A 27,071-nucleotide genomic window follows, 5' to 3' on the forward strand; every position below is an offset into this window, starting at 1 on the left:
CTCGAGTCCATGGCATGACCACACGGTCTCAGAATTTGATTCACAAACCTTACACATTCACTGATGGCAGAGTGAAGTATCCACCTCTTCAAGCTCTTACAGCCACTATAGCAGCACATGAAGATGAACCCACTTGCTATTCTCAAGCAAGTAAAAATCTTGAGTGCCGTGCAGCAATGAACAACGAATTTGATGCTCTTCTCAAAAATGGAACATGGTCCCTTGTTCCATTCTCCCCACAAATGAATGTCGTTGGTTCTAAATGGGTTTTCAGGATTAAAAGGAAAGCTAATGGGGATATTGAACGCTACAAGGCTCGTCTAGTAGCCAAAGGGTTTCATCAACAACCCGGGATTGACTTTGCAGAAACATATAGTCCAGTGGTTAAACCTATCACTATTCATACTGTGTTGTCCATAGCTGTTTTTGCAGGTTGGGAGATTCGACAAGTAGATGTCAGCAATGCCTTTCTCCATGGTCTTCTTCAAGAGACTGTATATATGGCTCAACCCCCTGGATTTCAGCATCCTCAATATCCAGCAGCTGTTTGCAAGCTACGTAAAGCCATCTATGGCTTAAAACAGGCACCACGTGCGTGGTTTTCGTGCCTAAGTGCTCGGTTGATTGATCTGAAATTTACAAGCTCCAAGTCAGATTCATCGTTGTTCATCTACAAAGCTAAAGGGATCACCATCTTTGTGCTCATATACGTTGACGACATCATCATTACCGGCTCACATCCAGAAACCATATCTCAGCTCATCAAAGATCTTCACGACTCCTTTGCACTCAAGGATCTCGGTCGTCTCAATTTCTTTCTTGGTGTTGAAGCTACATGGCACCCGGATGGTCTTCATCTTTCACAACAAAGATACATCCATGATCTTCTCACAAAGACAAATATGCTCCTTGCCAAACCGATATCTACTCCCTTATCGGCCTCCACCACTCTCAGCCGGTTTGAAGGCTCAACCATCACAGACCCAACCTCATATCGGAGCACAGTAGGGTCTCTTCAATATCTATCCCTCACTTGACTTGACATTGCTTTCCCCGTCAACAAGGTCTCACAATTTATGCAAGATCCTAGGGACTCTCACTGGTCTGCAGTAAAGCGCATCCTGCGCTACTTGAAGTCCACAATCTCTCATACATTCTGCATCCACAAGAACTCATCCAAGCAACTCACTGCCTACTCAGATTCAGATTGGGCTAGCTGTCCAGATGACAGGCGTTCCACCTCCGGCTATTGTGTTCTTCTTGGTAAAAATATTCTTTCATGGAGCTCCAAGAAGCAACCAACAGTTTCACGCTCCAGTACTGAATCTGAGTACAAAGCTATTGCCAATGCAGCTGCTGAATTAACATGGATTCAAACTCTACTTCATGAACTTGGTGTTACATCTCCTACGCAACCAGTATTGTATTGTGATAACATTGGTGCCACGTACCTAGTCTCAAATCCTATCTATCATGCTCACACAAAGCATATAGAAATTGACTATCATTTCGTCTGGGATATGGTTGCCAAGAAGACTCTACAAGTTTGCTTCATCTCTGGGAAAGATCAGTTAGCCGACATCCTTACAAAGTCCCTTGCTGCTGCCATATTCAAAATGCTTCGATCCAACCTCAACGTGCAACTTCTCACATCGAGTTTGAGGGGGCGTATTGGATTAGATAACGTAGAAAACTTATCTATTGGATTAGATAACGTAGAAGACTTATCAGCTAGTGATAACACCGAAGTATCCGAGTTAGAGTAGGGCTCTTTCTCTATTGATAAACTAGACTAGTTGAGTTGTGATAAACTAGGTCTCTAGAGTTATAAGATAACTTAGAGAGTTTCTGTTTTAGTCAACTACATGTAAATCACATCTAGAGTTTATCTAGATGATTCGGTTCTCTATATATACAAACATACTGCAGTACATTTAAGTATGCAAATTATCACAAATATCATGTAATTCTATAGTGTTGATTGAAGAGTGCAGGCTGCTTTGCTGGAAACACAAAATATTGTAGACATTAAAATCAAGGTGCTCGGTCTTTTGGGTTTCGATTGAATTGTTCTCCTGGCAACTCAATACTTGGCATTGACAATGAAGAATAAGATAAAATTATTTTCTAAGTGTGTTACAGGGTTGATCAATATACATTCAATTAAAGGATGCTTTTCATTTCAGAAATTCATGAAATTTAAGTTCAATCACTATGAATTTAACTTAATCTTCTTTAGCTTTGAATTAAGGGAAAATGGTTGAACATAAGTAGCATTTGGAGAATTTGCTGTGCCCCCCAAATTTAATTTCAAGATATTACTTATTAAATTTTTAAACTCATTGTATATGTGTGTGCATGAACCTGTGTATTTTTTGTTATATTTAAACTCACGTATCTGGATGTGCGTTCAATTAAGTTGAAGTGTTCTTTCACAGGAAGAGGGTAGTTTCTGGAGTTCAACCAACTGGATCTATTCACCTGGGAAATTATCTTGGCGCCATAAATAATTGGATTTCACTTCAGGTTGTTTTGACTTTCTCTGATATGCTCTTTACCAAAATTCGAACACATTGTTAGTTGCTTATTAGATAAATACCATAGCATCATCTCCTAATGTTGCCATTTCTTAGAGAACTCCCAAAATCAATTTATATTTTTTGGTGACCACATGCTTGTTGCTGATATTGCTGCCACATCTGCTTTTCTTCCTCACTATTATGAGCAACACTCTTTGAGCAGGAAAAGTATCCCTTACCTTTGAGTTTGCTGTCTAACTACATGCCATAAATTGGGACTCATTATGATCTTTATAAGAGCATACGGATAAACCTGAATCCAGTTCACCTCCTTTGATGCTTAAACCTTTATGTATATTTTCTCAAGAGGAATAGAGTAAACATCCCCTTAGATGTCTATGTATCTTTATCATGGTAGTATTTGATGTTTCAAAAAGTCCTTAGCTCAACATTATCTCTACTGTAGTCGGATTACTCAGTATGGATTTTGTATAAGTTCTTTAGTGGTTTTCTAGAAAATCTCTAAATCTCTCTCTCTCTCTCTCTCTCTCTCTCTCTTGCGTCGGTGTGTGGCGGCATTTTCTCCTTCTGTATTTGTTCCCTGGGGCTGGTGTGGTTGTTTACTTTGGTTTTGATTGTTGATGATGGGATTTGTGAGTGGGTTCTATGTAGAGTCCAAAGCTTTTGAGCTTTTGGTGGCTGAAGGGGGGGGGGATCAGTTCTTCGCTTGGTTGAAAGGAGACGAGGGTTTTCCCGAGTTGTGTTATTGGGTAAGATGAGTTTTGCTTGGTTGAAAACCACGATGGAGTGCTGATTTGTAAGACAAAGATGACATAGTTTATCAAATTGCATAGGTAAGGGAACAAGGCCTTCATTGTTCAGAGATGTTCTAACAGGTTGGACCGGTATTTGGAGGTGGCTGAGTATGCAGTGGGTGGTCATAGTGGTCTTATTGTAATCTTGGAGGGGTGAGAAGAGCGAGGATGGAGTAGTTTTGCTGCTTAATTGAGAAAGGTGGCGGCTTTCTTCGATTCCTCTCTTGGCACGGGCAGCATCATTTTGTTTTCGAGCCAGCCCACTGGTGGCTCTCAGTCACTCGGTGTGGGAGGCTCTTCCTCGGTTTCAATGGGCAAGGAGCTGGTGTTTGGAGGTGGCAGAAGAACGTATATGGATGTGTTGGGTAGGATGGGGTAGTTGCACGGATGCCCTTCAGCGCTAGTAGTGAAGGCGGAGCTACCGCCCCGTTCCTTTGTGCCTCAGGGTCATATAAGGAACGAGTGCCATGCATGGATCAATGCCTTTGTACCTTTGGGTTAGAAGAATGCTGCTTGAAATACTTCTGCAAACTTGTCCATTCCCGTATTTTGCACTGCAGCTGGAGACGATGTTGTGTGAAGGGGTGACATGGTGGATATCTATGGGAACCTTCAAAATTGGACAAGCTAGTTGGAGAAATTAAAAGGGGAGGTGGACTAGGCTTAGTGATAGTTGTTGAGGGGCTGAATTCTATTGGGCTGGAGGGTTCTAAGGCCCATCCCGTGTTAATATCCCCTAGTCTAAGTCATAACCCATTTTCGAAGTAGAAAGCCAATGGTGTGGTTAATAAGCATAAAGATCAGTCTCTCTAGCATTTGAAGCTTGCGATTCATCTCAAGCCTAGTTTTAAGTAGGCTTTGAACAAATGGACTGGAGAGTCCCTACTTCGGGTAAGGACTCGGGAGTTGTAGTGGGTTTTGAGAGCCCGGTGGTTGGTAGGTGCTCTGCCCAGCTTTGTGGCCCTCCGGTGGATTTGTTAGCAGTTTTTTTTTACAAGATGGACGATGAGCAAGTTGTGTTGACTCCTACGGGGTTTGAAGTGCTAGTCGGTAACATTCCTTCCACGGTGGAACCTTCGGTGTTCTGGTCGAAGGACATTGTCTCTCCCCCCCCACCCCCCCACCCTAGATTTCACTGGTGATGTGGCTATGTTGGTTCCCCTTCTTCGTGGGCTATCCATTGCGATTTCTGGTGGCAATGATTGTAGGCCTGGAGGTATGCCGCGTCTAGTTAGGCAAGTAGGCATTAACAAAGGATTTGTGGCCGATCCTGTTTGCATAAGTAATGTTATGAGGGCCAAGTTAGTTCCTCTACCTTCAGAGGTGAAGATTTCCCCTGGCTTAAATGTGGACAGGTTTGTCCCCTTTCCTTCTAAGGAGGTGCTTTCCTCTAAGTTCAGAACCTGCCGTCTAACCTAGAGTGAGTTTTTGTTGCTTGAGGGAGCTGTGGGTAGGAGCGATGGTCTTGTAACCCGGCCTTGTCTAGATGTGGATTTGTTCTTTGAGGAGGAGCCCACTTCGTTGAGATTCTGTCTAGCAGTTTCTAATAAGAAAAAAGAAAGGACATTGCCTTCATCTTGGGTTGTGTAGATAGTGAAGTAAATTTGTCATTTTGTGGGGCTTTCGTGTGAGGGTTTTGAAGAGGAGCTTCTAGCCTTGTTTGCTACCATTGAAGCAGTCACTTTGAGCTTGTGCTGGCCTCTTGCTCGAATTTGGGAAAAAAGATAATTGAGAATTAAGAAAATTATCTTGTTCTATAAACTATGATGTGATTAATGGTAGCGCTAGCCGTGGTAGAGTCAAGGGGAGGGCTGCAAGTGGTTTTTTATGAAGCCCAAGTTTTTTCCCAAATTCGAGCAAAAGAAAAAAATTGCACACGCAAAGATCCTCTAAGTTTCCCGATTTATTTCAGAAAAGGTTGTATAGATTGTGCTCAGACCTCTTCCTCATTCTCCTGGATTGTGGTGGTATTCAAGGGGGCAAAAGATCTTCTAAGTTTGAGAATATGTGGCTAAAGGCTGAAGGCTTTGTGGATAGGGTGAGGTAGTGGTGGTCTTCTTATCACTTTTAAGGCTCTTCTAGCTTCATTTTGGCTTGTAAACTTAGACTTTGAAAGCTGATCTAAGAATCTGGAATGAGTAGTGTTTCGCAATGTGGAGTCCCATAAAAAAACCTTTTTTTGGAGGAGTTGCATGTTCTTGAGGGGTTGGAGGAAGAGAGAGCTTTAGTTGCTGAAGAGAAGTTGAGGAAAATCATGGTTATCAGTGAATTGCAAAAAGTTACTTTATTGGAGGAGATTGGTTGGAGGCAAAAGTCAAGAGCTCTATAGCTAAAAGAGGGTGATAAATGCACAAAGTTTTTCTATTGGGTGGCCAATTGGAATAGGAGAAACAACTGCATTGAATCACTGTTAGTAAATGGCTCAGTTTCTTCTGATCAATATGTTATCGGAGAACACTGTGCAATTCTATGATTGTGTTTGTTTTAAAAACATTTCTGCGGGCTGCCCAAGTTAGATGGCCTTGTTTTTGACTCCATAGATGGGGAGGAGGCCTCTTGGTAAGTTAGATCGTTTGAGGAGAGTGATGTCCTTTTGGCGGTGAAAGGTATGAACAGTGACAAGGCGCTAGGTCGTGATGGTTTTTCTATATCATTTTCCAAGCTTGTTGGGATGTGATCAAGGTAGACACTATGGGGTGTTCCATGATTTTCATGTTAGTAGTAAGTTTGAAACAAGCCTTAATGCCACTTTCATTGCTCTCATTCCGAAGAAAGCTGGGGCTATTGATCTTAAGGACTTCCGACCTATTAGTCTTGTGAGTAGGGTTTGTAAGATTATTACCAAAGTCCTTGCCAGTGGGTTGAGAAGGGTTGTAGAGAAGATTATTTCGAAGCCCTAAAATGCTTTTGTTAAAGGTAGACAAATCTTTGATTCCGTGCTCATAACAAATGAATGTCTGGATAGTTGGATCAGATCTGGTGTGCTAAGGGTGCTTTGCAAACTAGATATTGAGAAGGCCTATGATCATGTCAATTGGGAGTTGTGTAAAAGGAATGGAGAGTTCGTGGACCATCTTTTGCTTCATTTTGAGGTTGCTCGTGCCATTTGAAATGTTTTCTTCAGTCGATTTGGGTTGTCTTGGGTCATGCCTAGATGAGTAGTCGATTTGTATGCTTGTTGGTAGACTACTAACAACACTCGGAGCGCTACTATGTGGAAGATGATGCCTTCGTGTCTTTTGTGGTGTCTATGGAGAGAAAATAATGATAGAAGTTTTGAGGACCGTGAGAGGACTTTGGAGGATATTAAGTTTTTATTTTTCAACACTGTCTTGTGACAGTTGCTTTTGTTTCTCCTTTAGTGATTAGTTACCATGATTTTCTTGTTCTTTTTGTCCCTATTAGTTAGGTGGCTCCTTTTGTATACGTCCTATGTTCTTGGGGGCGCCCTACACTTTTAATGATACTTTAATTACTTATTAATAAAAAACAAAATGTCAATTGGGAGTTCTTACTGTATTTGTAGAGGAGGTGCGGTTTTGGGGAGAAATGACGCTCATGTATAGCGCACTGTATTTCTTCGGTGATTTTTTTTTTTTTTTTTTTTTTTTTTTTTTTTTTTTTCCCGTTTTGGTGAATGACAATCCGTTCGGTTTCTTCATTAGCTTCCGTGGTTTGATACAAGGAGATATTTTGTCACATTTTTTGTTTGTTATTGTTATGGAGGCCTCAAGTAAAATGCTTTTTGCAATTGTTAATGGGGGTTTCTCTCAGGCGTTTCTGTGGGGTCTAGGCACTTTGGTGTGGTTAACATATCATACTTGTTCGTGGATGACACTTTGGTTTTTTGTGGTGCCAATCCTGACCTTCGTCACTATCTGCGTGCTTTATTTTTATGTTTCAAAGCTGTTTCCGGTTTGAAGATTATTAATTTGGCTAAGTTGAAGTTGGTTCCTGTGGGTAATGTTGACAATGTGGATGGGTTTGCTGGCATTCTGGGTTGCGGGTTTCTTATTTGTCTTTGAAGTATTTTGGTCTTCTGTTGGGGCCTTATATAAGGCCAAGTCTTTTTGGGACAGTGTTATTGAAAACATAGAGCGTTGGTTGGCCAGTTGGAAAGGGATGTACTTGTTTCAGGGTGGTAGGGTTACCCTAATCAAGTGCATCCCTTCCAAATTGCCTATGTATTTCATGTGTCTTTTCCCTCTTCCTTGTTGGTGTTGAAAACCACATAGAGAAGCTTCATTGAGAATTTTTTGGGGTGGGTTAGGTGAAGAGTTCGAATTTCACCTGGTAAGCTGATCCAAGGTTTGTTCTCCAATCTTTGGGAAAGGGTTGGGGGTTTGGAACTTGCTGATGTTCAATCATACTCTTTTAAGAAAATGGCTATGGCGCTATGTGTGCATGAGAGAGAGGCTTGATGGAGAGTTGTGGTGGATTCTAGATTTGGCATTTCGTTGGGTTGGTGGTGTTCTAATGAGCCTCTTGGGTCATATAGGGTGGGGTTATGGAAGAATATTAGGAGTGGTTGGCAATGGTGATGTTTTCTAGTCATATTAGATTTGAGGTGGGAGACGTCTAAAAGATTAGATTCTGGCACGATTTGTGCTGTGGGGATAAGGCCCTTAAGGAAGTTTTTCCGGATTTATATAGTTTTGCTTGCGTGAAGGATGCTTCTATAGCGGTTCATTTGGAGCTTTCTAGTGGTCCCGTTAGTGGAACGTAAGCTTTATTAGAGCGGCTCATGATTGGAATGCGGATTTTTTTTGCCTCATTTGGAGCTTTCTAGTGGCTCCCATTAGTGAAACGTAAGCTTTATTAGAGCAGCTCATGATTGAGAGGTGTATGTTTTTGCCTCGTTTTTCAATTTGTTGTATTCCTTTAGAGTGACATAGGGAGGTGAAGACGAACTTTGGTGGGTCCTCTCTACAAGAGGGTTGTTCGATGTTAGATCCGTCTACAGTCTCCTTATTTGTAATGATGACACTCTTTTCCTTTGGAAAAGTATTTGGCGGACTAAAGTTTCTTTGAGAGCGGCTTTCTTTGCTTGGTCGATGGCCTTAGGATAGATTCTTACCATAGACAACATTAGGAATCATTCATTATGGTTGATTGGTGCTGTATGTGTAAGATGAATGGAGAGTCCGTGGATAATCTTTTTCTCCATTGTGAGGTTGGTTGTGCCTTATAGAATGCTATCTTTAGTCGCTTTGGGTTGTCTTAAGTTATGTCTAAACGAGTTGTAGACTTGTTTGCTTATTGGAGGGGGACTGTTGGTAGCACTCTATGTGAAAGATGGTGCATTCTTGCCTTTTGTGGTCTCTTTGGAGAGAAAGAGATGATAGAAGTTAGGACTGCGAGAAGACGGTGGTGTAGGTTAAGTCTTTTTTCTTTATTACTCTTTATCTTTGGACAGTTGCATTTGTTTCTCCTTATGTAATTAGTTTTCATGAATTTCTTGTTCTTTTTTTCTCTTTCTAGCTAGATGTTTCTCTTGTATACTTCCTGCATACCTAGGTTGCGCTTTTCGCTTTTAATGATATCTCGATTGGTTATAATTTTTTTTAATCTTTTCTGACATAGATGAGCCTTTTCTGTTTAGCTTGTCTACAGTTTATAAACAATTCATGTGAAACATGTGAAAATGTCTTGAAAACCACACCAGCGGTTAGAACCCAACAATACATTGTCAGGACCTTGAATAAGGTTGTTTAAATCACTCTCAACTGTTTTGGCTCTAACAAAGTGAAATAAGTTGAACTGCTGCAAAGTTCTGGACTAATAATGTTTTGTGTTATTTCCCTTCCGATAATCAAATTACATCTTTTGCTAACTCCATTGAAAAGCACTTCAAATTTATTTGCACCTACTTGCCACCATTTGCTGGTCTTAGTTTCCCTTTGGATTTCTAAAATTTGTGTTGCAGTGATGATTGGAAGCATAAACATTTTCTTTTTCAAATTCTTTCTTTTTTTGAATGAGTGCCTTTTCTCTTTCTTCATAAGGAGTAACAATGTGCGAGATCAGAGGTATGGATGACTATATCAGTTTGTTATTGCAGGCCCTTCATGTGTGGAGTGGGATTCGTATGTTTCACCACATTGAATGGTGGGATGAAATGTATGTTTTGTTTGAAAAACTGATTCAATAGTGCATATATTTACATTCAGCTTGCTAGATTAAGCGCAGATTGAATGAGGTTTCCCTTCTTTGCTCTCAAATGCCAATTTACGTCTGCTAAATGATCATGGTTAATAAATTCTATATTGCCCACTTTTCTTCAAGGAGGCGGTTGTCAGTTTCAAACCATTAGTTGCTTATACACACTTCAAGGGAAAAAAAATTATTTTATTGGCTTATTTTGTTTCACATGTTTTTGATAATCAATGCTGTGATTTCAATTGTACAGGACACATATGATACTCTATTCTTTATTGTGGACCTCCATGCGGTATGTTTCATTCTTGAGTGACAACTTTTAGGTTATAAGTTACTTTGTGATGTTATCTTTCTTGCTTTCTGGATGTATAGCCACAGGACTTAACAAATATAAAAATTACATTTTTAATGTAAAAGATTGGAGATGTATCCTCAACCTTAGTGTGCCTTAGTGTCCTTTAATATCCTCTAAGCTCCTTGAACTCCAATCGAATAGCTTTTAGATTGTGTCACATACTTGTTGTCTGGGTCTCTTATTCCAAAAATTTGTCAAACTCACTTATATCATCATGATTGAGCATGTGTATGCTCAATTCTTCACCTAGAACATTGCATCCATTGTCTTTTACTAGGTGGTGAAGATGGCATGCATTGTGGTTCATTGATGAGAGGCGAATAGCAGCTTGTGTGGGGCTTCAATTATTAGTGTGAAGGAAGCAATTATGATGACTTAGAGAGACATTTATGGAAGGTTGTGATGAATCTCTTATATATAGGGAGACTGGTAAGACCTCATAATTGAAAAGATAATTTCTTAGAATGCAAGATAGATATTTGAGCAGTGTTGATGTGTAAGAGTTGACCGAGTTAATGGAGTAATATCTCCTCCCTCAAACTGCCCTTTTGGGATGCCATTTTACTACTTATGTGAAGGTGTCCGACAAATAACCAGGCCTTTGTCATAAGGGCAAATAAAAAAGCGTCTGCATTTTGAAGTCGTGTTACTATTCCTAGTTTGTTATTCTGCAAGTGATGTTTTTCTGGCTTAGTCAGTTTGGAATGAGCCCCTGGCTTTTGGGATTAAATGTTATATTGGAAGCTTGGGATCTGTCCCTATTTATATGTTACTTAACTAGTTCAAACAGAAATGGTATTTTGTGGTTTTTTTGCTGTGCTAATTGAGCAGTCTAGACATCTTAATCATGGAACATGTCTACTTATAAAAATGATGTCAGAAGCCACATGAAGATCATTGGTCCAAATTATTATGTGCCCATGCTTCTTAGGCTTTATATTGATCCCGTATTTGAGTTTTCCTCCCAAGTAATCATATAGATCTCTGTTATTTTGCCTGAAAGGTGCTACTTAAGCATCTTAAGGTTCTGGGAGTGGTTATTGGAAGTGAATTCTAACCCATTTCTGCTACCATGTTAACATATTGTTCTCTTCAACAGAAATCAATGGACACTGTTAATACTGTTTTTACTCGTACTTTCTAAATAGTTTACTCTTATAGCAAAATGTTTCTTGTTTTTGTAGTATTATATGGGCTGTTACCAGCTTCAAATTTTGTTACAGATTACATTACCGTATGAGACACAACAACTATCAAGGGCAACAAGGGATACTGCAGCCATTTATTTGGCATGTGGTGTGGACACTTCAAAGGTTTGAGACGGCTATTCATCCTTGATAGTCTTGTTAAAATTATGTATTCAAGCTAAAACTGTTTATATCTCCTTGTGAATGAATGAATCTGAATTGTATATGCAGGCTTCTGTTTTTGTTCAGTCTCATGTTCGTGCCCATTCAGAACTAATGTGGTTACTAAGTTCTGCAACACCAATCAGTTGGCTCAACAAAATGATTCAATTTAAAGAGAAATCCCGCAAGGCGGTGCGTTTTTAGCTGTATGACAGCTCCATCCTCACTTAGTGTTTTCTTTGCTTAACATAGATTTACAGTAGATCTGATATGCATGAGCCAAAGAATTGACACTTACAAAGGGTTTAAGAAGAAATTTTAGCAATAATCAAGACTATAGCAAAGAGAAGAAGATAAGATTGAAGTTGGAACAATAAAAGATCAATTTCTAGGGTCCAAAGAGTAAGAACTCAGATCTGAAATTTCACATATTAGAGAAGAAAAGGCTGCCTACAATGACTCAAAAGAGGCTATTTATTTTGATAAGTAATTTCAAATTCATCAATAAAGCGCAGAGGGGCGCAACCCTAATACACGGGAAGTATACAAGAGCGCCCCTAAAAGGAAGGAACAGGTAATAAATTTAGAAGTCTACAAAAGTAAAAACACCTAGGTGGCAAAGACGGGATGCTAACCAAAGAAATAGCGTGTTAAGCACACGCTTCCTTAACACTATCATTACAGTCTCTCCATCTTCAAAAAGCCTCGCATTCCGCTCCCGCCAAATGCTCCACAAAACACAGTGAGGAACTAACCTCCAAGCTTTTTTAGCTAGGCCATGCCCAAAAGACGCACCCCAAGTAGTCAACAAATCCAGCACCGTTTGTGGCATGACCCACTCAACTCCAAATAAAGAAAACATAAAGCTCCAAAGCTCACGGGTGGTGTCGCAATGAAGTAACAGATGATCAATAGCCTCGCCCTTCTTTTTACACATACAACACTACTCAATAACCACAAGAGGCTATTTATATTAGCCTTTAGTAACCTTAGAATCCTAGCCCTTCATCTTTCATAGAACAAATACAGCTTAACCATCCAACTTCATTAAAAGTTACATGCTAGTCACATAACCTTTTTTAAAATACTAGAACATAATAATATGAAGCATAACATAATAATAAAAGACTGGTCTTGAGATAGCTAATGGACTTGATAAAATAGACTAGGGGGGCTTCTTTGCTTTGGGCTTAGATGCTCCTGCATCAATCCCTCCGGGTTGGAAAAAACTTGATTCCGACCAGGAAACCTCGGCTGTTTCAGCATACCACTTGGTATCAATTTTCTTCAACTCCTCTTCAGCAATCCATGTACTTCCACTAGTTGGCTTACCCAACCACATCACCAAGAACCGCCTAACTGATTGCCTCTCCTTGATATAACATCTTTGACTTCAAGCACATCTTCAATAACGTCTGCTGCACCTTTGGTAGTGGTTCAATTTGTTCATCAACATATTTCATTTCTCCATCAAGCCCATCAAATCATATAGCTGAAACCCTCATAGAAGTGCCTTAAAAATGCGAAATGTGGCGTGAACCCATGTTTTTTTATGACTGAACTGGTGCTTTAAAATTTAAGTGAAACTGTGCGTTTTAAACTCCAACCTGATATTGGACTCTCATTTTTTCCTCCGACTTAAGCCATGCACCGACTTCAAATCAGGCAAATAGCAAATTAGGTTTTCCCCACGTCTCTCTATTTAACTCCCCACCCTCTACCACTCCCTACTGTCTCTTTCTCGTGGGTTAGGTTCTTTCTTAAATTTGTTTTAGAATTATTTGTGTTCTTTAAATTTGCTTAATGTCGTTCTCCGATTATTACTGTGTGTTTTAGATTATGTCTTTGTATCTCTACATTCGGATTAATTCTCTGTGTTTTGCAAACGAAAGTTTCACTAAAAGAACACTGAAAGAAAAACAAAACACTGAAAACGTTAAACAAGCTAACAACCTTCAGCGTTTATGGTGAAACTTTCATCAGCAATTTAGCATCCACTACCGTCGTCCCCCCTTCGCCAGAATAGACTTCCACGGTTGCTTAACGGAGCAGAGCACTGACGCCTTTGCGGGTCTTGGACCTGCGGCACAAGACTGAGCCTTGCACCCCGGCCATTTCCCACACAGGTCGTGAACCGACAGGATCCGTGCTGATCTGCTTCTGCCTTTTTTTTTTTTTTTTTTTGGTTCAGTATGATACTGCCCACAGAAACACAAGTCTTTTCTTCTTTTATTCAGTATGAATGGGGCTTAATATTCGTTCTGCGTGGCCTTTTTGCCCTTGAGACTCTGTAGCACTGCCTTTTCTCATAGATTTGAGAGAGATTTGTTTTTTTTGTAAGCATGCCTTTTCTCATAGATTTGACTCATTTGAGAGAGATTTATTTATTTATTTGTAAGTGAAGGATTTGTGTGGGTAAATTTCTTCCAGGTGGCCTTTTCCACATGGAAGCTTACTGCATGCTGCTTTTGGTTCATTGGTGCCAAAATCAAGTACAAATTGTTTTTTAGTTGAGTTGATCATTGTTGTGATAAGTCAAGTGTTTTTATTTTTTATTTTTTTATAATGTTTTTAAGAGTGTTTTGTGTTTTGATTGTTTGTTACTGTTTTGTGTATTGTTTCCTTGCACTCTTCATGCAATGAAGCAAGGAGATTAGATTGTGACAGTATCTTATCTAGCTTGTTAATCATTTCCTAATAAACCAACTATATATATGCAACGTCCTTGACTTGAGCTTGTGATAAGTTCCTTTAAGAACCCTTTCATGCCTCAAATGCACTAATACCATATCACTTTCTTCAAACTCCTTAACTCGTTGATGTTGGTTTGCTGTTGTGGCATAGGCATCATTACTAGCCTCTAGGGCAGTCCTTACTTCCTCAAGAACTCTTTGAATATGGTCAGCAAAGACCTCTGCATCATCACTAACTCAAGCTTCCTGTGGCAATGGTACTAAATCCAGAACAGTTTGCACACCAACCTTGGAAGATAAAATGTTATCCAAATTACATCCAGGACTTTCGCCCAGCAATACCTTAATCACTGCAGCAACAGAAGTCGATATTGAACATATATTATAGCTGCCCTCAAGAATAACAAGCAACATTCCATTTTTGGCACACCCAGAAAAAATTGATGTAGCAAGATCAGCACAAAAACCTGCTGCAAGTGCTGAATTCTCGTTGGCCCATTGCATATGTGTCAGGAGTGAAATTACTAGAGAGAATATGACTTGTAAGTTCAACAGTTTCAATATACTCCAAGGAATGGGCCATCTGTTCTCTGTGGTCATGGGTTTGCAGAGCTCAGGATAGTGGAGAAGAGGAAAGCTTTCATAGAGGTGGTCCTTTTGAGATCACGATGCATCGTGTGGTTGTTGCCGATGCTGGAAGAGGCTTTGCGTAATCCTGGGTTTGAAGATTTCGTCAAGTCTTATAGGGAGGGGTCTAAGGTAACCATCGTGCGAAGAGGTCAGAATAGTTCCAGCTGTTTCTTGGAGGTGGGGCTCTACGACGTGGGTGGCTGGTAAGGTTTGGTTCTGTTTCCCGAAGGCCGTAATGGGTGGGGTTGGAGCTGTGTTTCAGGCGAGTTGTCTGAAGTCTCGACTTTTATTGAAGACGTTGGGAAGAGGATGGGTAAGGCAGCTGGGTCTCTGTCGTTCGTGGAGGTGGTGCGTATGTTGGCTCCCGTCTCTTTCAAAGGCGCTAGAAGTAGCACGGAGTTACGTAAGTTGTGTCAGAGCTGGTGGAAGCATGGCAGGCGGTGGCTTGGGGTGATTTGGAGAAGCATCTTCTGGTGGGGATGGAGTGCTCAGCTGTGGAACGACAACTGGTGGATTGTTTTGCTTTGGAGAAGCATTCGCTTTATCCTCTAGGTAATACCCTATGTGTTTTTGAAGGCTCCCAGAGTGCTTTGGCTTTAGGAGTGTAAATTTGGACCGGTTTAACCGGTTGGGAAACCGGTTCTAGGCACTCACCGGCTTCGGGAAACCGGGTTGGTAATAACCGGGTAACTGGGTACCTGGAGCTGGAGCAGGAGCCAGAGCCGAGTATTGGTTTTCAAAAATCCTGGTTATAACCGGGTAATTGGCTCCGGGTCTATTAATTTATTAAAAAAAAAAAAATACCCCCCAACCCTTTTACCCTAAGCTACACGACTAACCCAAGGGACATTTCCGTCCTTTTCACACTTTTACCCTAATTTCTCTACCTTTCTTCCTTCACTTTTGCAATTTGCGCTGCTGCCTTCTTCAGACTTCACGCCATTCTTCACGTCACACCTGCACCTCCATTTGTTGGCTCTAAACCTGAAATCGACCAAATTGAACTCGTAAAGCACATGGGACATCTCGCCTTGCAAATCCAAGTCGTTCTGCCACCACAAAAGAATCAAGAAGCACTGCTAGCAGTGGAATTTATAACCAATCAGCTAGGTTCGTCTATCTTCGTTTTGTTTCTTTGTCTTTTTTGCAACTAGTTGTTGATAATTTGTCACTATCCATCACAGGAACGCTTCTGGTTTTGAAGTTAATGCATCTCCAATTCCCTCACCTGCTTGCCTCCCCACATTTCATGCAAGGCTGTTAGTGTGCTCCCTTCGTTATGAGTGTACTCATTATTTGATCGGTCCAATAATTTTTCCAATGTTCATTCTCTTGTGTTTCATGAATTGCATTCAGTGGGCAAGGTAAATGGAGTGCTGTAGTTTCTTATGATGCATGTTGTCGACTCTGCCTTCGCTCATGGGCTTGGGGCCATTACATGGAAGCTCCCTATTTCTTGAATGATGAATGTGCAGTATTGCGAGAGGCATTTGGGGGAGTTCTTGTTTCCATGAAAATAATATAAGAAATGTAACATAGGGGAGGGGCTTTGGTGAATGGGAACTATGATGCTGTCTAACTTGTTAAGACTCTTTGCTGCTTTAAGAATTATGAAAATAAGATTCTGTCGTGTTTTTGAGAATTCAGCTATAAGTTTCTGGTTTGATATCTGTGCAAAATTTTCAGTCTTTTTCATTTAGTTCAGTATTTGAGCAACCCGGTCGGGATAACCGGTACCTGGTTCCGGAGCCGGTTGTTGAAAATCAATAACCAGGGACCCCGGAGCCGGTTCCTGGTTATTACCCAATAACCGGGAACCGGCTCCGGGTTTACACTCTTATTTGGTGTGTTGCAGGGTTATAGAGGGTGATGGTTAGTGTTTTCAGGTAGCTTCTCGAGCTCTTTCGGTAGTGGATCGTCTGGGCAAGTAGGCTTCCACTGAGTTTTGGCCTCGTGCGTTTTGGGCTTAAACTCAAGGCAAGTTGCTTAGTGGGGGCCCGGATGTTTCAAGAGTGCTAAGGCAGTTTTAAGAAGGGCCCAATTTCGGGTTGGGTCCAGGCGTTTGGGCTCCAAGGCCTCTTCCAAGCATTCTGACCCAGCTTTCGGATTAGATGGAGATCCGGGTTTTGCGACTTTGACACATGTTGGAGAAGAAGATCCGGGTTCTCAGGCCAGTTCGTTGCCTCATCGGCGGCTTTGACCTCTTTGTCTCATCGGCAGTGGGTTTGCTTCGAGTTCGAAGGTAGTTTCCTTAGCTCCGATTCTGGCAGTGGGTTTGGATCTTGCCGTCTCTGTTTCGCTGTCATGCTCAGATCTCGACGTTGGTGGGCCTGTGCCGGTCGCCTCTGCCTCGGTGAGGCCTGCCGGTGAGGGTCATCCTTTGCCCTCTTTGTCCATAGCCAGCTTTGGGTTGCTTGAGTTGGGTGCTGTCTGGAAGTTTGCCAGAGCTGGTTAGCCTACCCAGTTTGCCTTGTCAGAGCTGGCTGCGTCTCCAGCTCTCGTTTGGAGTGGTCCAGCGTTTCTGGATGTTTTCGGTGACTGCTCTTTAGGTGCGGATGCGTTAGGTGAAAGGCTACATTCTCTCCCTATGATGTCGGAGTCTGGAGCGCCTATTTATCTGTCAGAATCCAAGTCGGTGCTTAGATACTCCCGAAAGCTAAATGTTGGTAGATTGGATGAGCATTTGCTTGTCGAGGCTTTGGAGGCAATCAGTGCTCCCCCGACTCCTATGCCGTTGATTGGGGCTGTTGCCAAGCCCATGTCAGCACCCACGAGAGATGGTGTAGTATCTGCACTTGCGCCTTTTCGTGACGAGGTTTGTCAGCCTCTTTTTCGGCGTGGCTTCCTTCTCCCAAGCGGCGTGGTCCTTCTTCTGTCAGGTAAGTCTCCTCTATCTTCAGTCCAGTCTGTGTTTGGGTGCCCTACTTTGTTGTCTTCTTCAAAGGTGGGTGTATCTTCGAGGGGAGGTGGTTTTGAAGAGTTTGGTGGTTCTCCCGGGACAGCGATTGATCTTAGCTTCTGTTTTCAAACTCTGGGGGGGGGTCTCCCACGAGGGGAATGTGAAGGGTCTTTTAGACTTAATGGCTCAAGTTGATGCAGAGCAGCGTCAAGAGGCTTCAATCTCTACTTCTAAGTTTAAGGGGAGTTGTTTGATTATGTGGGATAGAAGGATTGTAGAGAAGATTGAAGTGTATGTGGGTGAGTTCGTTGTTGCCTGCTCTTTCAGAAGCGTTGTTGATAATTTCTCTTGGGCTTTTGCTGGGGTCTACGGTCCTAACATTGACTCTCTTAGAAGTTCTCTTTGGGATGAATTGGCTGACCTTTCTTCTTGGTGGGAGCTACCTTGGTGCATCGGGGGTGACTTCAATGTCACTCGCTTTCCTGCTGAAAGATCTAGAGACGTTCGTCTTAATGCGGCTATGATTGAGTTTTCGGACTTTATCTTTGAGCAGGATCTTATGGATCTTCCTCTTGTAGGAGAGCCTTTTATGTGGTCTAATAATCAGGAGACTCCCTCTTGGTCTTGCCTTGATAGATTTCTTGTTTCTCCAGATTGGGAAGTCAAGTTTCTAGGTTCTCTTCAGAAAAGGCTTCCAAGACTGTGTTCTGATCATTTTCCTATTCTTCTTGATTGTGGTGGTGTTCATTGGGGTCCCAGACCGTTCAAGTTCGAGAGCCAAAGGCTGAAGGGTTTGTGGATAGGGTGCGTCTGTGGTGGGAGTCTTATCGCTTTCAAGGCTTCGCCCAGCTTCATCTTTTCTCAAAAGCTTAAGGCCTTGAAGATTGATCTCAAAAGATGGAACGATCAGGAGTTTGGTAATGTGGAATTCCGTAAGAAAATGCATATGGAAGAATTGTGTGCTCTTGATAGTTTGGAGGAACAACGGGGTTTAACTCCTGAAGAAAAGGCGAGGAAAAGTGGGGTCATCAGAGATTTGGAGAATTCAATTTTACAGGGGGAGATTAGCTGGAGACAGAAGTCTAGGGCTCTTTGGCTTAAAGAGGGTGATAAATGCACTAAATTCTTTCATCGAGTAGCCAATTCGAATAGGAGATCCAATTCCATTGAATCACTCTCTGTCAATGGTTCTATCTCTTCTGATCAGCAGGTTATTAGGGATCATGTTGCTCAATTTTATAAATCTCTTTTTGCAGAACCTTTCAGTTGGAGGCCTAGGTTGGATAACCTTGTTTTTGACAATTTGGATGCGGGTGAAGCCTCTTCCTTAGAACTTCCTTTTGAGGAGAGGGAGGTCTTAGAGGTGGTTAAAGGTTTGAATCGTGACAAGGCTCCAGGTCCTGATGGGTTCACTCTTGCGTTCTTCCAAGATTGTTGGGAGGTGATCAAGACTGATCTCATGGGGGTATTCCAGGACTTCCACACTCATAGCAAGTTTGTCAAAAGCATTAATGCCACTTTTTTAGCCTTAATTCCGAAGAAGTTTGGGGCTATGGATCTTAAAGATTTTCGGCCTATTAGTCTTGTAAGTGGTGTCTACAAGATCATTGCTAAAGTTCTTGCTAATAGACTCAAAAGGGTGGTGGCGAAGATTATCTCGAATCCCCAAAATGTTTTTGTGAAAGGAAGGCAAATTCTTGATTCTGTTCTTATAGCGAATGAGTGTTTGGATAGCCGCATCAAATCAGGCGAGCCTGGGTTACTCTGTAAACTGGATATTGAGAAGGCTTATGATCATGTTAACTGGGATTTCTTATTGTATATGTTGAGAAGATGTGGCTTCGGGGAGAGATGGTGTTCTTGGATAGCGCATTGTATTTCATCGGTGCGTTTCTCGGTTTTGGTGAACGGCACCCCCTTTGGTGTTTTTAGCAGCTCTCGTGGTATTAGACAGGGTGATCCTCTGTCGCCTCTTTTGTTCGTCATTGTGATGGAGGCTTTTAGTAAGCTGTTCTCTATTTCTGTTCAAAGGGGCTTTCTCTCTGGCTTCTCTGTGGGCTCTAGAAGCAATGGAGTGATTAATGTTTCTCACCTTTTATTCGCAGACGATACATTAGTTTTCTGCGGGGCTAGTCCTGAACATCTTCTCTATCTTCGTATGTTATTACTGTCCTTTGAAGCTGTTTCAGGTTTAAAGATTAATTTGGATAAGTCAGTTTTGGTTCCTGTGGGTATTGTGGATAATATGGATGATCTTGCTGGTATTTTGGGCTGTGGAGTCTCTTCTCTTCCTTTAAAGTACCTTGGTCTTCCATTGGGGGCTCCTTTTAAGGCTAAGTCTAGCTAGGATGAGGTAGTTGGAAAGATCGAGAGACGACTGGTTAGCTGGAAGCGGTTGTATTTGTCAAAGGGTGGCAGAGTAACCCTGATAAAAAACACTCTCTCTAATCTTCCTACGTACTTTCTATCTCTACTCCCTATTCCTTCTAGTGTTGCTAGTCGTATAGAGAAGTTGTATCGAGATTTCTTGTGGGGTGGCATAGGTGAAGAATTTAAATTTCATTTGGTTAATTGGTCCAAGGTTTGTTCTCCTATTTCAAGTGGTGGTTTGGGCATCAGGAATTTGAGGTTTTTCAATAAGGCTCTTTTAGGGAAGTGGCTGTGGCGCTATGTCCATGAGAGAGAGGCTTGGTGGAAATCTGTTGTGGATGCAAAGTATGGATCTACTCGGGATGGTTGGTGTTCTTTAGATCCCCCTAGGTCTCACGGAGTGGGGCTTTGGAAGAATATTAGGAAGGGATGGAGTTCGTTTTGCAACCATACTAGACTCTTGTTGGGAAATGGATCTAGGATCCGTTTTTGGGATGATGTGTGGTGTGGTGTGATGAGGTGCCTCTTAAGGAAGCTTTCCCAGTTTTGTATGACATTGCGCGTGACAAGGATGCTCTTGTAGCAGACCATTTGGTTGTGGTGAGTAGGTCTTATCAGTGGGATGTTAGCTTTTTCCGAGCGGCCCACGACTGGGAGGTGGATGTTTTGGCCTCATTCTTCTCTTTGTTGTACTCATCCAGAGTGAATTATGATGGGGAGGATAAGCTATGGTGGTCTCCTTCTCACAAAAGGAAATTTAATGTTAGATCTTTCTATAAGGCTCTTGCTTGCAAAGAGGCTATTCATTTTCCTTGGAAAAGTATTTGGCGGACCAAGGTTCCTTTGAAAGTGGCTTTCTTTGCTTGGACAGCAACGCAAGGGAAGATCCTTACTTTGGACAATCTCAGGAAGAAGCAGGTCATTGTGATTGATAGATATTACATGTGCAAAATGAATGGGGAGTCGGTGGATCACCTTCTTCTCCATTGTGAGGTAGCACGCGTTTTGTGGAACGCTATCTTTAGTCGCTTCAGTCTGTCTTGGGTTATGCCTCTTTGGGTAGTAGATTTATTCGCTTGCTGGTGGACGGGTGGTCGCTCCCGGAGTGCAGTCGTGTAGAAGATGGTCCCTTGTTACCTTATGTGGTGCTTATGGAGGGAACAGAATGATAAGCAGTTTAAGGACAAAGAAAGAACCATTGAGGATCTCATTTCCTTTTTCTTTCATTCTTTGTACTCTTGGTTGGCTGCGTTCCTCGCACCTTTAACGTTTAGTTTTAATGATTTCCTTGTATTGTTTTCTACTTCCTCTTAGATGCCTTTTTTGTATACTTCCTGTGTACTTGATTGCGCTTTGCACTTTTTAATGATATTTCTCTTACTTATAAAAAAAAAGTTTAAGGGGAGTTGTGAGGTGAAGAACTTAGAGTGCACGATTAATTATGATGTCAGGAATTTTTGTTTTAGTCGGGGCAAGGCAAGAGGGCCCCTATTGTGTAGTAATAGTCTCTGGGTTTTGTGGGCTGGTAATGTTGGGGTGTTTGGGTTTCCTTTTGTATTTGGGTTTTGCGGATGTTTTTCCTCTCTTCCCTCTTTTTTCTTGTTTTGGTGTCCTTTTTGTATATTTCCTGTATGCTTAGGGGTGCCTTTACGCTTTTTATAAATTTCTTTGCTTACCTATTAAAAAAAAAAAAAAAAAAAAAAAAATTCTTTAGTAGAAATAGGATAGCATCTTCCAGGAAATATACCAGCTGTAGCAAGGCCAGCAGCAATAGCATGGAGGCGATCTGGTCTTTGTAGATGTGGGTGTGACTTCATTTCAACTTTGAGTGTAGCAACATTCTCCCATCAAAACCTACTGCCATGGAACTGTTCGAGGTTGGAATTTAGGAGCCCAAGTCTTTTCGAAACCACGCAATTTTGTAGGGATGATGATGCTTTTCAATAGGTGATTTCAACTTTTCAGCTGGCTCTTAGGAAATAATGTTCTCACAACTACCCCCATCGAGAACAACATCACACACCACCTTCCTACCTCAAAGAACTTGTGTTCCGAAACATATTATGCCGTCTCCAATCTTCTTCCTCCACTCTCAGTGTTGCCATCCCTTGTCGTATCACCAAAAACTCTCCTTGTACCGGGTAAATATCAACATCCTCTTCCTCAATCGTCATAGTCATCATAAGTTGGCTCCAGTAGTACTTCTTCCTCATCAAGTTCTACAAGGTTCACCTGCCGCTGTGGACAAGCATATGAAGTGTGTCCCCTCCCTCCACACGCAAAACATTGCACTTGTGATCCAGAACCAGCCTTGGAAGAGGCTGGGCCATAATTGCTTTGTGCTCCATGTCTTACTTCATACTTCCTTTCCCTTTTTCACTTCTGACAATATTGGTAGTATTTCTATCCGCTGTCCGGTTCATTATAGAAGTATCTTGACCAATCTTTTGAGCTGTTTGGTCATTACGAGCACTTTGAACAATTGTTGAACCCCTTTGTGTTGCACCCTGCACTTTGCCAGACAAAAGTCTCCTTGCACCGTAATGCAACACCTGTTTTTTTGCAATTAAGGCATATTGTCGAGTATCTTCAAGATTAAATAAACGAACCACTCCCAATTCATCTGTAAGCCAGCAAGATAACCACATGTCATCTGCTTGTTGGTCTCATTTAAACCAACTCGAATAGAGAGGTTGTTGAACTCTAAAGTGTATTCCTCCACGGACATCCCTCTTTGTTTCAATGAGTTGAATCTTTCAATTTTTTTTTTAATTAATAATTCATTTCATTGAAGAGCACAGAGGATGAGTTGAATCTTCATACAATTGCATTTCATAATCAGTTGACAAAAATTGCTTCCGCAACTTCACTTTCATGTGCTCCAAAATGTTGATTTTTGGCTTGCCTTGCTGAGCACATTGCTCTTCAACTCTCTTCCACCATTGAAGGTGCAATAACCTTCAATTAAGCTTCACAAACAACTCCTTTTTATCTTCACTTATGGACTTCCACTCAAAATAAGTTTCCAAACTAGCTTCCCAATCTAAATGATCCTCCGTATGCTTCTTTCCACAAAAATAAGCAACTTTCTATCTTGATTCCTCCACCATTTAAGTCAAGCGCACGCACCAACAATCCTCCAATCTACCTCGTGCTGCATGTTCTACGGGTCCGGCATCATGAAAAGGGTTTTCATCTTCTATATTATCACTCTCATCGTTAAGACCTCCTTCTGGCATGTCGAAGGGCTTGCGTTTGCCTTCCAGTATCTCCATATGGGCTCCCGCTAGTTCCCGTTGCTGAAGAGATTGTACAACTCACGACAAATCTTCAATCATACACCTCATCTCAGCTATCTCTGTCTGCTGGCCCTGATTTCTTCCACCCCTACAACCTCTACCACGATTAACCATAGCTTAAAGTTGCAACCTTTGCCTTAGATTTGAATTTTGTGGCTTTAATCTAGGATCTGTTGTTCTGATACCACTTGATGCAACAAAGAGAACTTAGATCTAGGGTAGGTCTCATATGAACCAGCCAAAGATGCCACCTTTCAAGCAAATTGACTCTTACAAAGAGTTGAAGAATAAATTCCAGCAATAATCAAGACTATAGCAAAGAGAAGAAGATAAGATTGAATTTGAAGCAATAAAATATCAATTTCTAGGCTCCAAAGATTCCAATAACTCAGTACTGAAATTTCATACATTAGAGAAGAAAAGGCTGCCTATAATGACTCAAAAGAGGCTATTTATATTATAGCCTTTAGTAACCCTAGAATCCTAGCACTTCATCTTTCATAGAACAAATAAATCTTAATCATCCAATTTCATTCAAAGTCACATGACCTTTTTAAAATACTAAAACATAATAATATAAAGCATAACATAATAATAAAAGATTGGTCTTGAGATAGCTATTGGACCGGATAAAATAGACTGGGGTGGGGGGTGGGGGGTGGGGTTCTTTGCTTTCGGCTAGATTGTCCTGCATCAGAAGAATCCAATTGATGAAACTTTCTTCTATAAGTAAAATATAATAAGTAAGTCCATCATCTAACATCAAGATCTAGGTTTGGTAGTGCCTAATCACTCAGCTTTGGAAACCACAAGAAAAAGGATTCCTATTTATGGTTTTTATTAATGAAGGCGGAGGCAAACATTTGTGTATTGGATGTCAAAACCTGCAATAAGATGTCCATACATATTTCTTGTAATTTTTTGAAAATTTAGTATTAATTATCACTTTCAACCCTTAATCTACTCTTAGGCTTGTAAGTTGTAATGTTCAGGTTATGATTAGAGATTGTTTATTCTACATAGAGGACCCCAGTTTCTCTTATTTTAGTTTTTCTGTGTACTTTACCATCGACTGTATAATGTTTTCATTGATTCAAATTAATGTTTCTTTCATTTTGGTTTTGTAGGGCGATGAAAATGTTGCTGTTGCTCTTTTGACTTATCCTGTTCTAATGGCTTCTGATATTCTCTTATATCAGGTGGTCTTCAACATCTGCAGCATTATGTAATTGGACATAGAAAATCTATATCACTTGGTAGTTCTTACATGATTATTGGGATCTTGTCTATTTACTGATATTTTCGTTTCTGATGGACTTGTGAGGAAGCAAAAGAATCACCATCTCTTAACTAGTGTAGTTGAGGTTCTTTTGTCAGTATGATTTTGTATTTAATTACAAAATGCTCTACATTATGGCTTGTGCTTAATCAGCTCTGCATATTAATGTTAAGTTGATTACCCTGAATATGTATGATTCTCATAAGCAGCAGCATGCCTCTGCAGTCTGACTTTGTCCCTGTCGGTGAGGATCAGAAGCAGCATCTGGAGTTAACCCGTGAGCTGGCCGAGCGTGTTAATTATTTATATGGAGGAAGGAAGTGGAAGAAATTGGGTGGGTAAGAAGAAATTATATTTCAACCTGGAAGTGGAAGTTACTCATGTAAAGAGGTTAAATATTTTCTATTTTTAGGCCTCCTTTTTATTTCTGCGTTATTGACTTGACCCTTCATACTTTTATGTTCGTACTGGTCACAGGCGAGGTGGTGCTATCTTTAAGGTGGATTTGTTGAAACCCTCTAATTGAACACATGAAGTATCATGGCAACTGGAACATTTCTTTTTCTAAATGTGTTTCTTGATATAGGTTCCTGAGCCCCTTATACCACCAGTTGGAGCCCGAGTTATGTCCCTCACTGATGGCCTTTCCAAGGTTTCCATAGTTCTTTTTCCCCTGCAGCTTTCCCTATATAGTTTTTATACATCAGAGTGGAGTGTACCCATTTTTTTTTTTTTTTTTAAAGTTATAAAAATTTATCTATTCTGTAAGATGACTATTTATTTTGTCATCAAACCCGGCAATAGATACAAGTGGAAACTAGTTCAATATTAAACTTGATATTGTTCCAACGGGAACTTTTTTGAAATTTTACTTCAGTTGAGCTGGAGTTTAAATTGGCCAAGAAAGAAACTAGATTGTATCTGGACGAAGTACAAGTTGGATTTCATGAGCGTTTTCCCTTTTGTTAAGAAATATTGAATTTGAAGTAAATTTCAATTTCATGTGTGGATGTATGCTACAAAAGGGCTCGGAGGGTTTTCTTTGAAGTTTAAATATTATTGTAACTGGACGTAAGTACTTCAATTACCTAGATAAGTATTATGAATTTTGACAGACCCTCCTGACCAATAAGCTGTTATAACTAAGATTCTTTGATGTTTAATATATAATTCTTAGGAATAGCTTTAATATAACAATTGACATCTTTTCGGGGTTCAATCTTACAGATGTCCAAGTCTGCACCTTCTGATCAATCTCGAATCAATCTTCTCGATTCAAAAGATGTAAGTAGGCATAGTTTTGCCTTTACATGCAAGTAGGCATACTTTATACATGTATGTGTAATGTAATTTAGTTCTGTTTAATAGATTTTATATTAACATGAGGTGATATATATCATTGATGCTAACATCAAAGAGTACATAATAATGTTTTTGGCATATACATCAAGCATTGGCTGTCAGATTTAGCTAAGGTTTGAATCTCCTTGGGTGCAAACAATTCCTTGGGGTTAGCCCACAGGCGAAGCCGGAGTATTACCTGATCCGTGTGGAAGGGGCGCTTTACACGGATACGAGATTTACTTGACAAGGGTGGGTACATGAAGTGGCCCTGCCTTGGAGGGGTTCCTCATCATATAGAAAAAAAAAAAAGATTTAGCATAATGCTAGAGCAATTAGCTGTTGTTGACATGAAGTAGTTCTTTGTGCTTATAGATCATATCATTGGTACCGTGGAGTTAATCTTTAATTTTGTATTTGATAACTTTTGGTTTTGAGAATTAGATCATGCTAATATGTTGTTATCATAGTGCTTTCACTAAAAGTAATTTGAAGAAAACTTTGGATCTTATTCATTGAGGTAAATAGATATACGATCAGGCATTACATCGTCTCATTAGACTCCACATTGCAGTGATAGACCAAATCTGATGGCCAGGATGATTCCCCAAAGGTTGAAGTTGTCACTTCACTTTTTTGTGGCCTTTAAGGGTTTCTAAAGTTTACTTTTGGGTGGTAGCTCGGGAGCCAGATCCCCTGCGTTTCTTGAAGGGAGAAGGGGGATTCATAATTAGTCTACTGCTTCAGATTGTAATTTCTCTTGGATGCTGCCATTGCCTGGCTTGGAGGTGGACATTTTAGCTGGGGGGGCAATTCTTACTATTCAGAGCAATTTCAGATCATCTCTTCACTGTCTTCCTTTTGTATATTCTTTTTTTGAGTTCTCCTTACCTTGTCCTTAATTCCTTTCTGAAACCAATTTTTACTCCTTAATCAGTGAATCACTAAATTTGAAATATGGTATAATCGATACATTGAAACTTTCAAGAAATCAGGGAAACTACATTTAGAAATATCTTGATAAGTCTCCCTAATAGGCTAAATGTTGCTGTCTTCCAATATTACTTGCTATGTCCTGTTAATTTTTGCTTTTATCAATCACTCCCCCACTCTTTTTTGTTTTAAAGAATAGTGCACTGAGGCATCGATTTGCCACTGAAGTTCTCATCGATTTGCTTGTTATTTGTTCTATATGACCTAATATGGCTTCTGCATAGTCATTGAAATTGTATCTCTGGGTTCCAAGTCATCTAGAATCATCTGAAAAACTTGGGGTTTTTACTAGAATGTCAATGTTTCTTGCCACCTTATCTAAATTAAAAGTAACCGTTGTTTTTGAACATTAATTTGAATTTAGTGGTGA

General features: G+C 40.7%; 1 protein-coding gene across 2 annotated transcripts in view; it reads left to right on the forward strand.

Annotated features, from left to right (window-relative positions):
• The window catches only part of LOC133870879 (tryptophan--tRNA ligase, chloroplastic/mitochondrial), a 41,853-nt gene that overhangs the window by 4,625 nt on the left and 10,157 nt on the right, over positions 1–27,071 (forward strand). For both annotated transcript variants that reach the window (XM_062308134.1, XM_062308133.1), the window contains exons 4-12: positions 2,439–2,526; positions 9,744–9,785; positions 11,072–11,161; positions 11,267–11,389; positions 24,216–24,287; positions 24,593–24,705; positions 24,845–24,866; positions 24,954–25,019; positions 25,595–25,651. In XM_062308134.1, coding sequence (XP_062164118.1) covers positions 2,439–2,526; positions 9,744–9,785; positions 11,072–11,161; positions 11,267–11,389; positions 24,216–24,287; positions 24,593–24,705; positions 24,845–24,866; positions 24,954–25,019; positions 25,595–25,651 — 673 coding nt within the window. The remainder of the gene's footprint in view (positions 1–2,438; positions 2,527–9,743; positions 9,786–11,071; positions 11,162–11,266; positions 11,390–24,215; positions 24,288–24,592; positions 24,706–24,844; positions 24,867–24,953; positions 25,020–25,594; positions 25,652–27,071) is intronic.

This window comes from Alnus glutinosa, chromosome 6 (genome assembly GCF_958979055.1).
Source record: "Alnus glutinosa chromosome 6, dhAlnGlut1.1, whole genome shotgun sequence".
NCBI classification, from domain to species: Eukaryota; Viridiplantae; Streptophyta; class Magnoliopsida; order Fagales; family Betulaceae; genus Alnus; species Alnus glutinosa.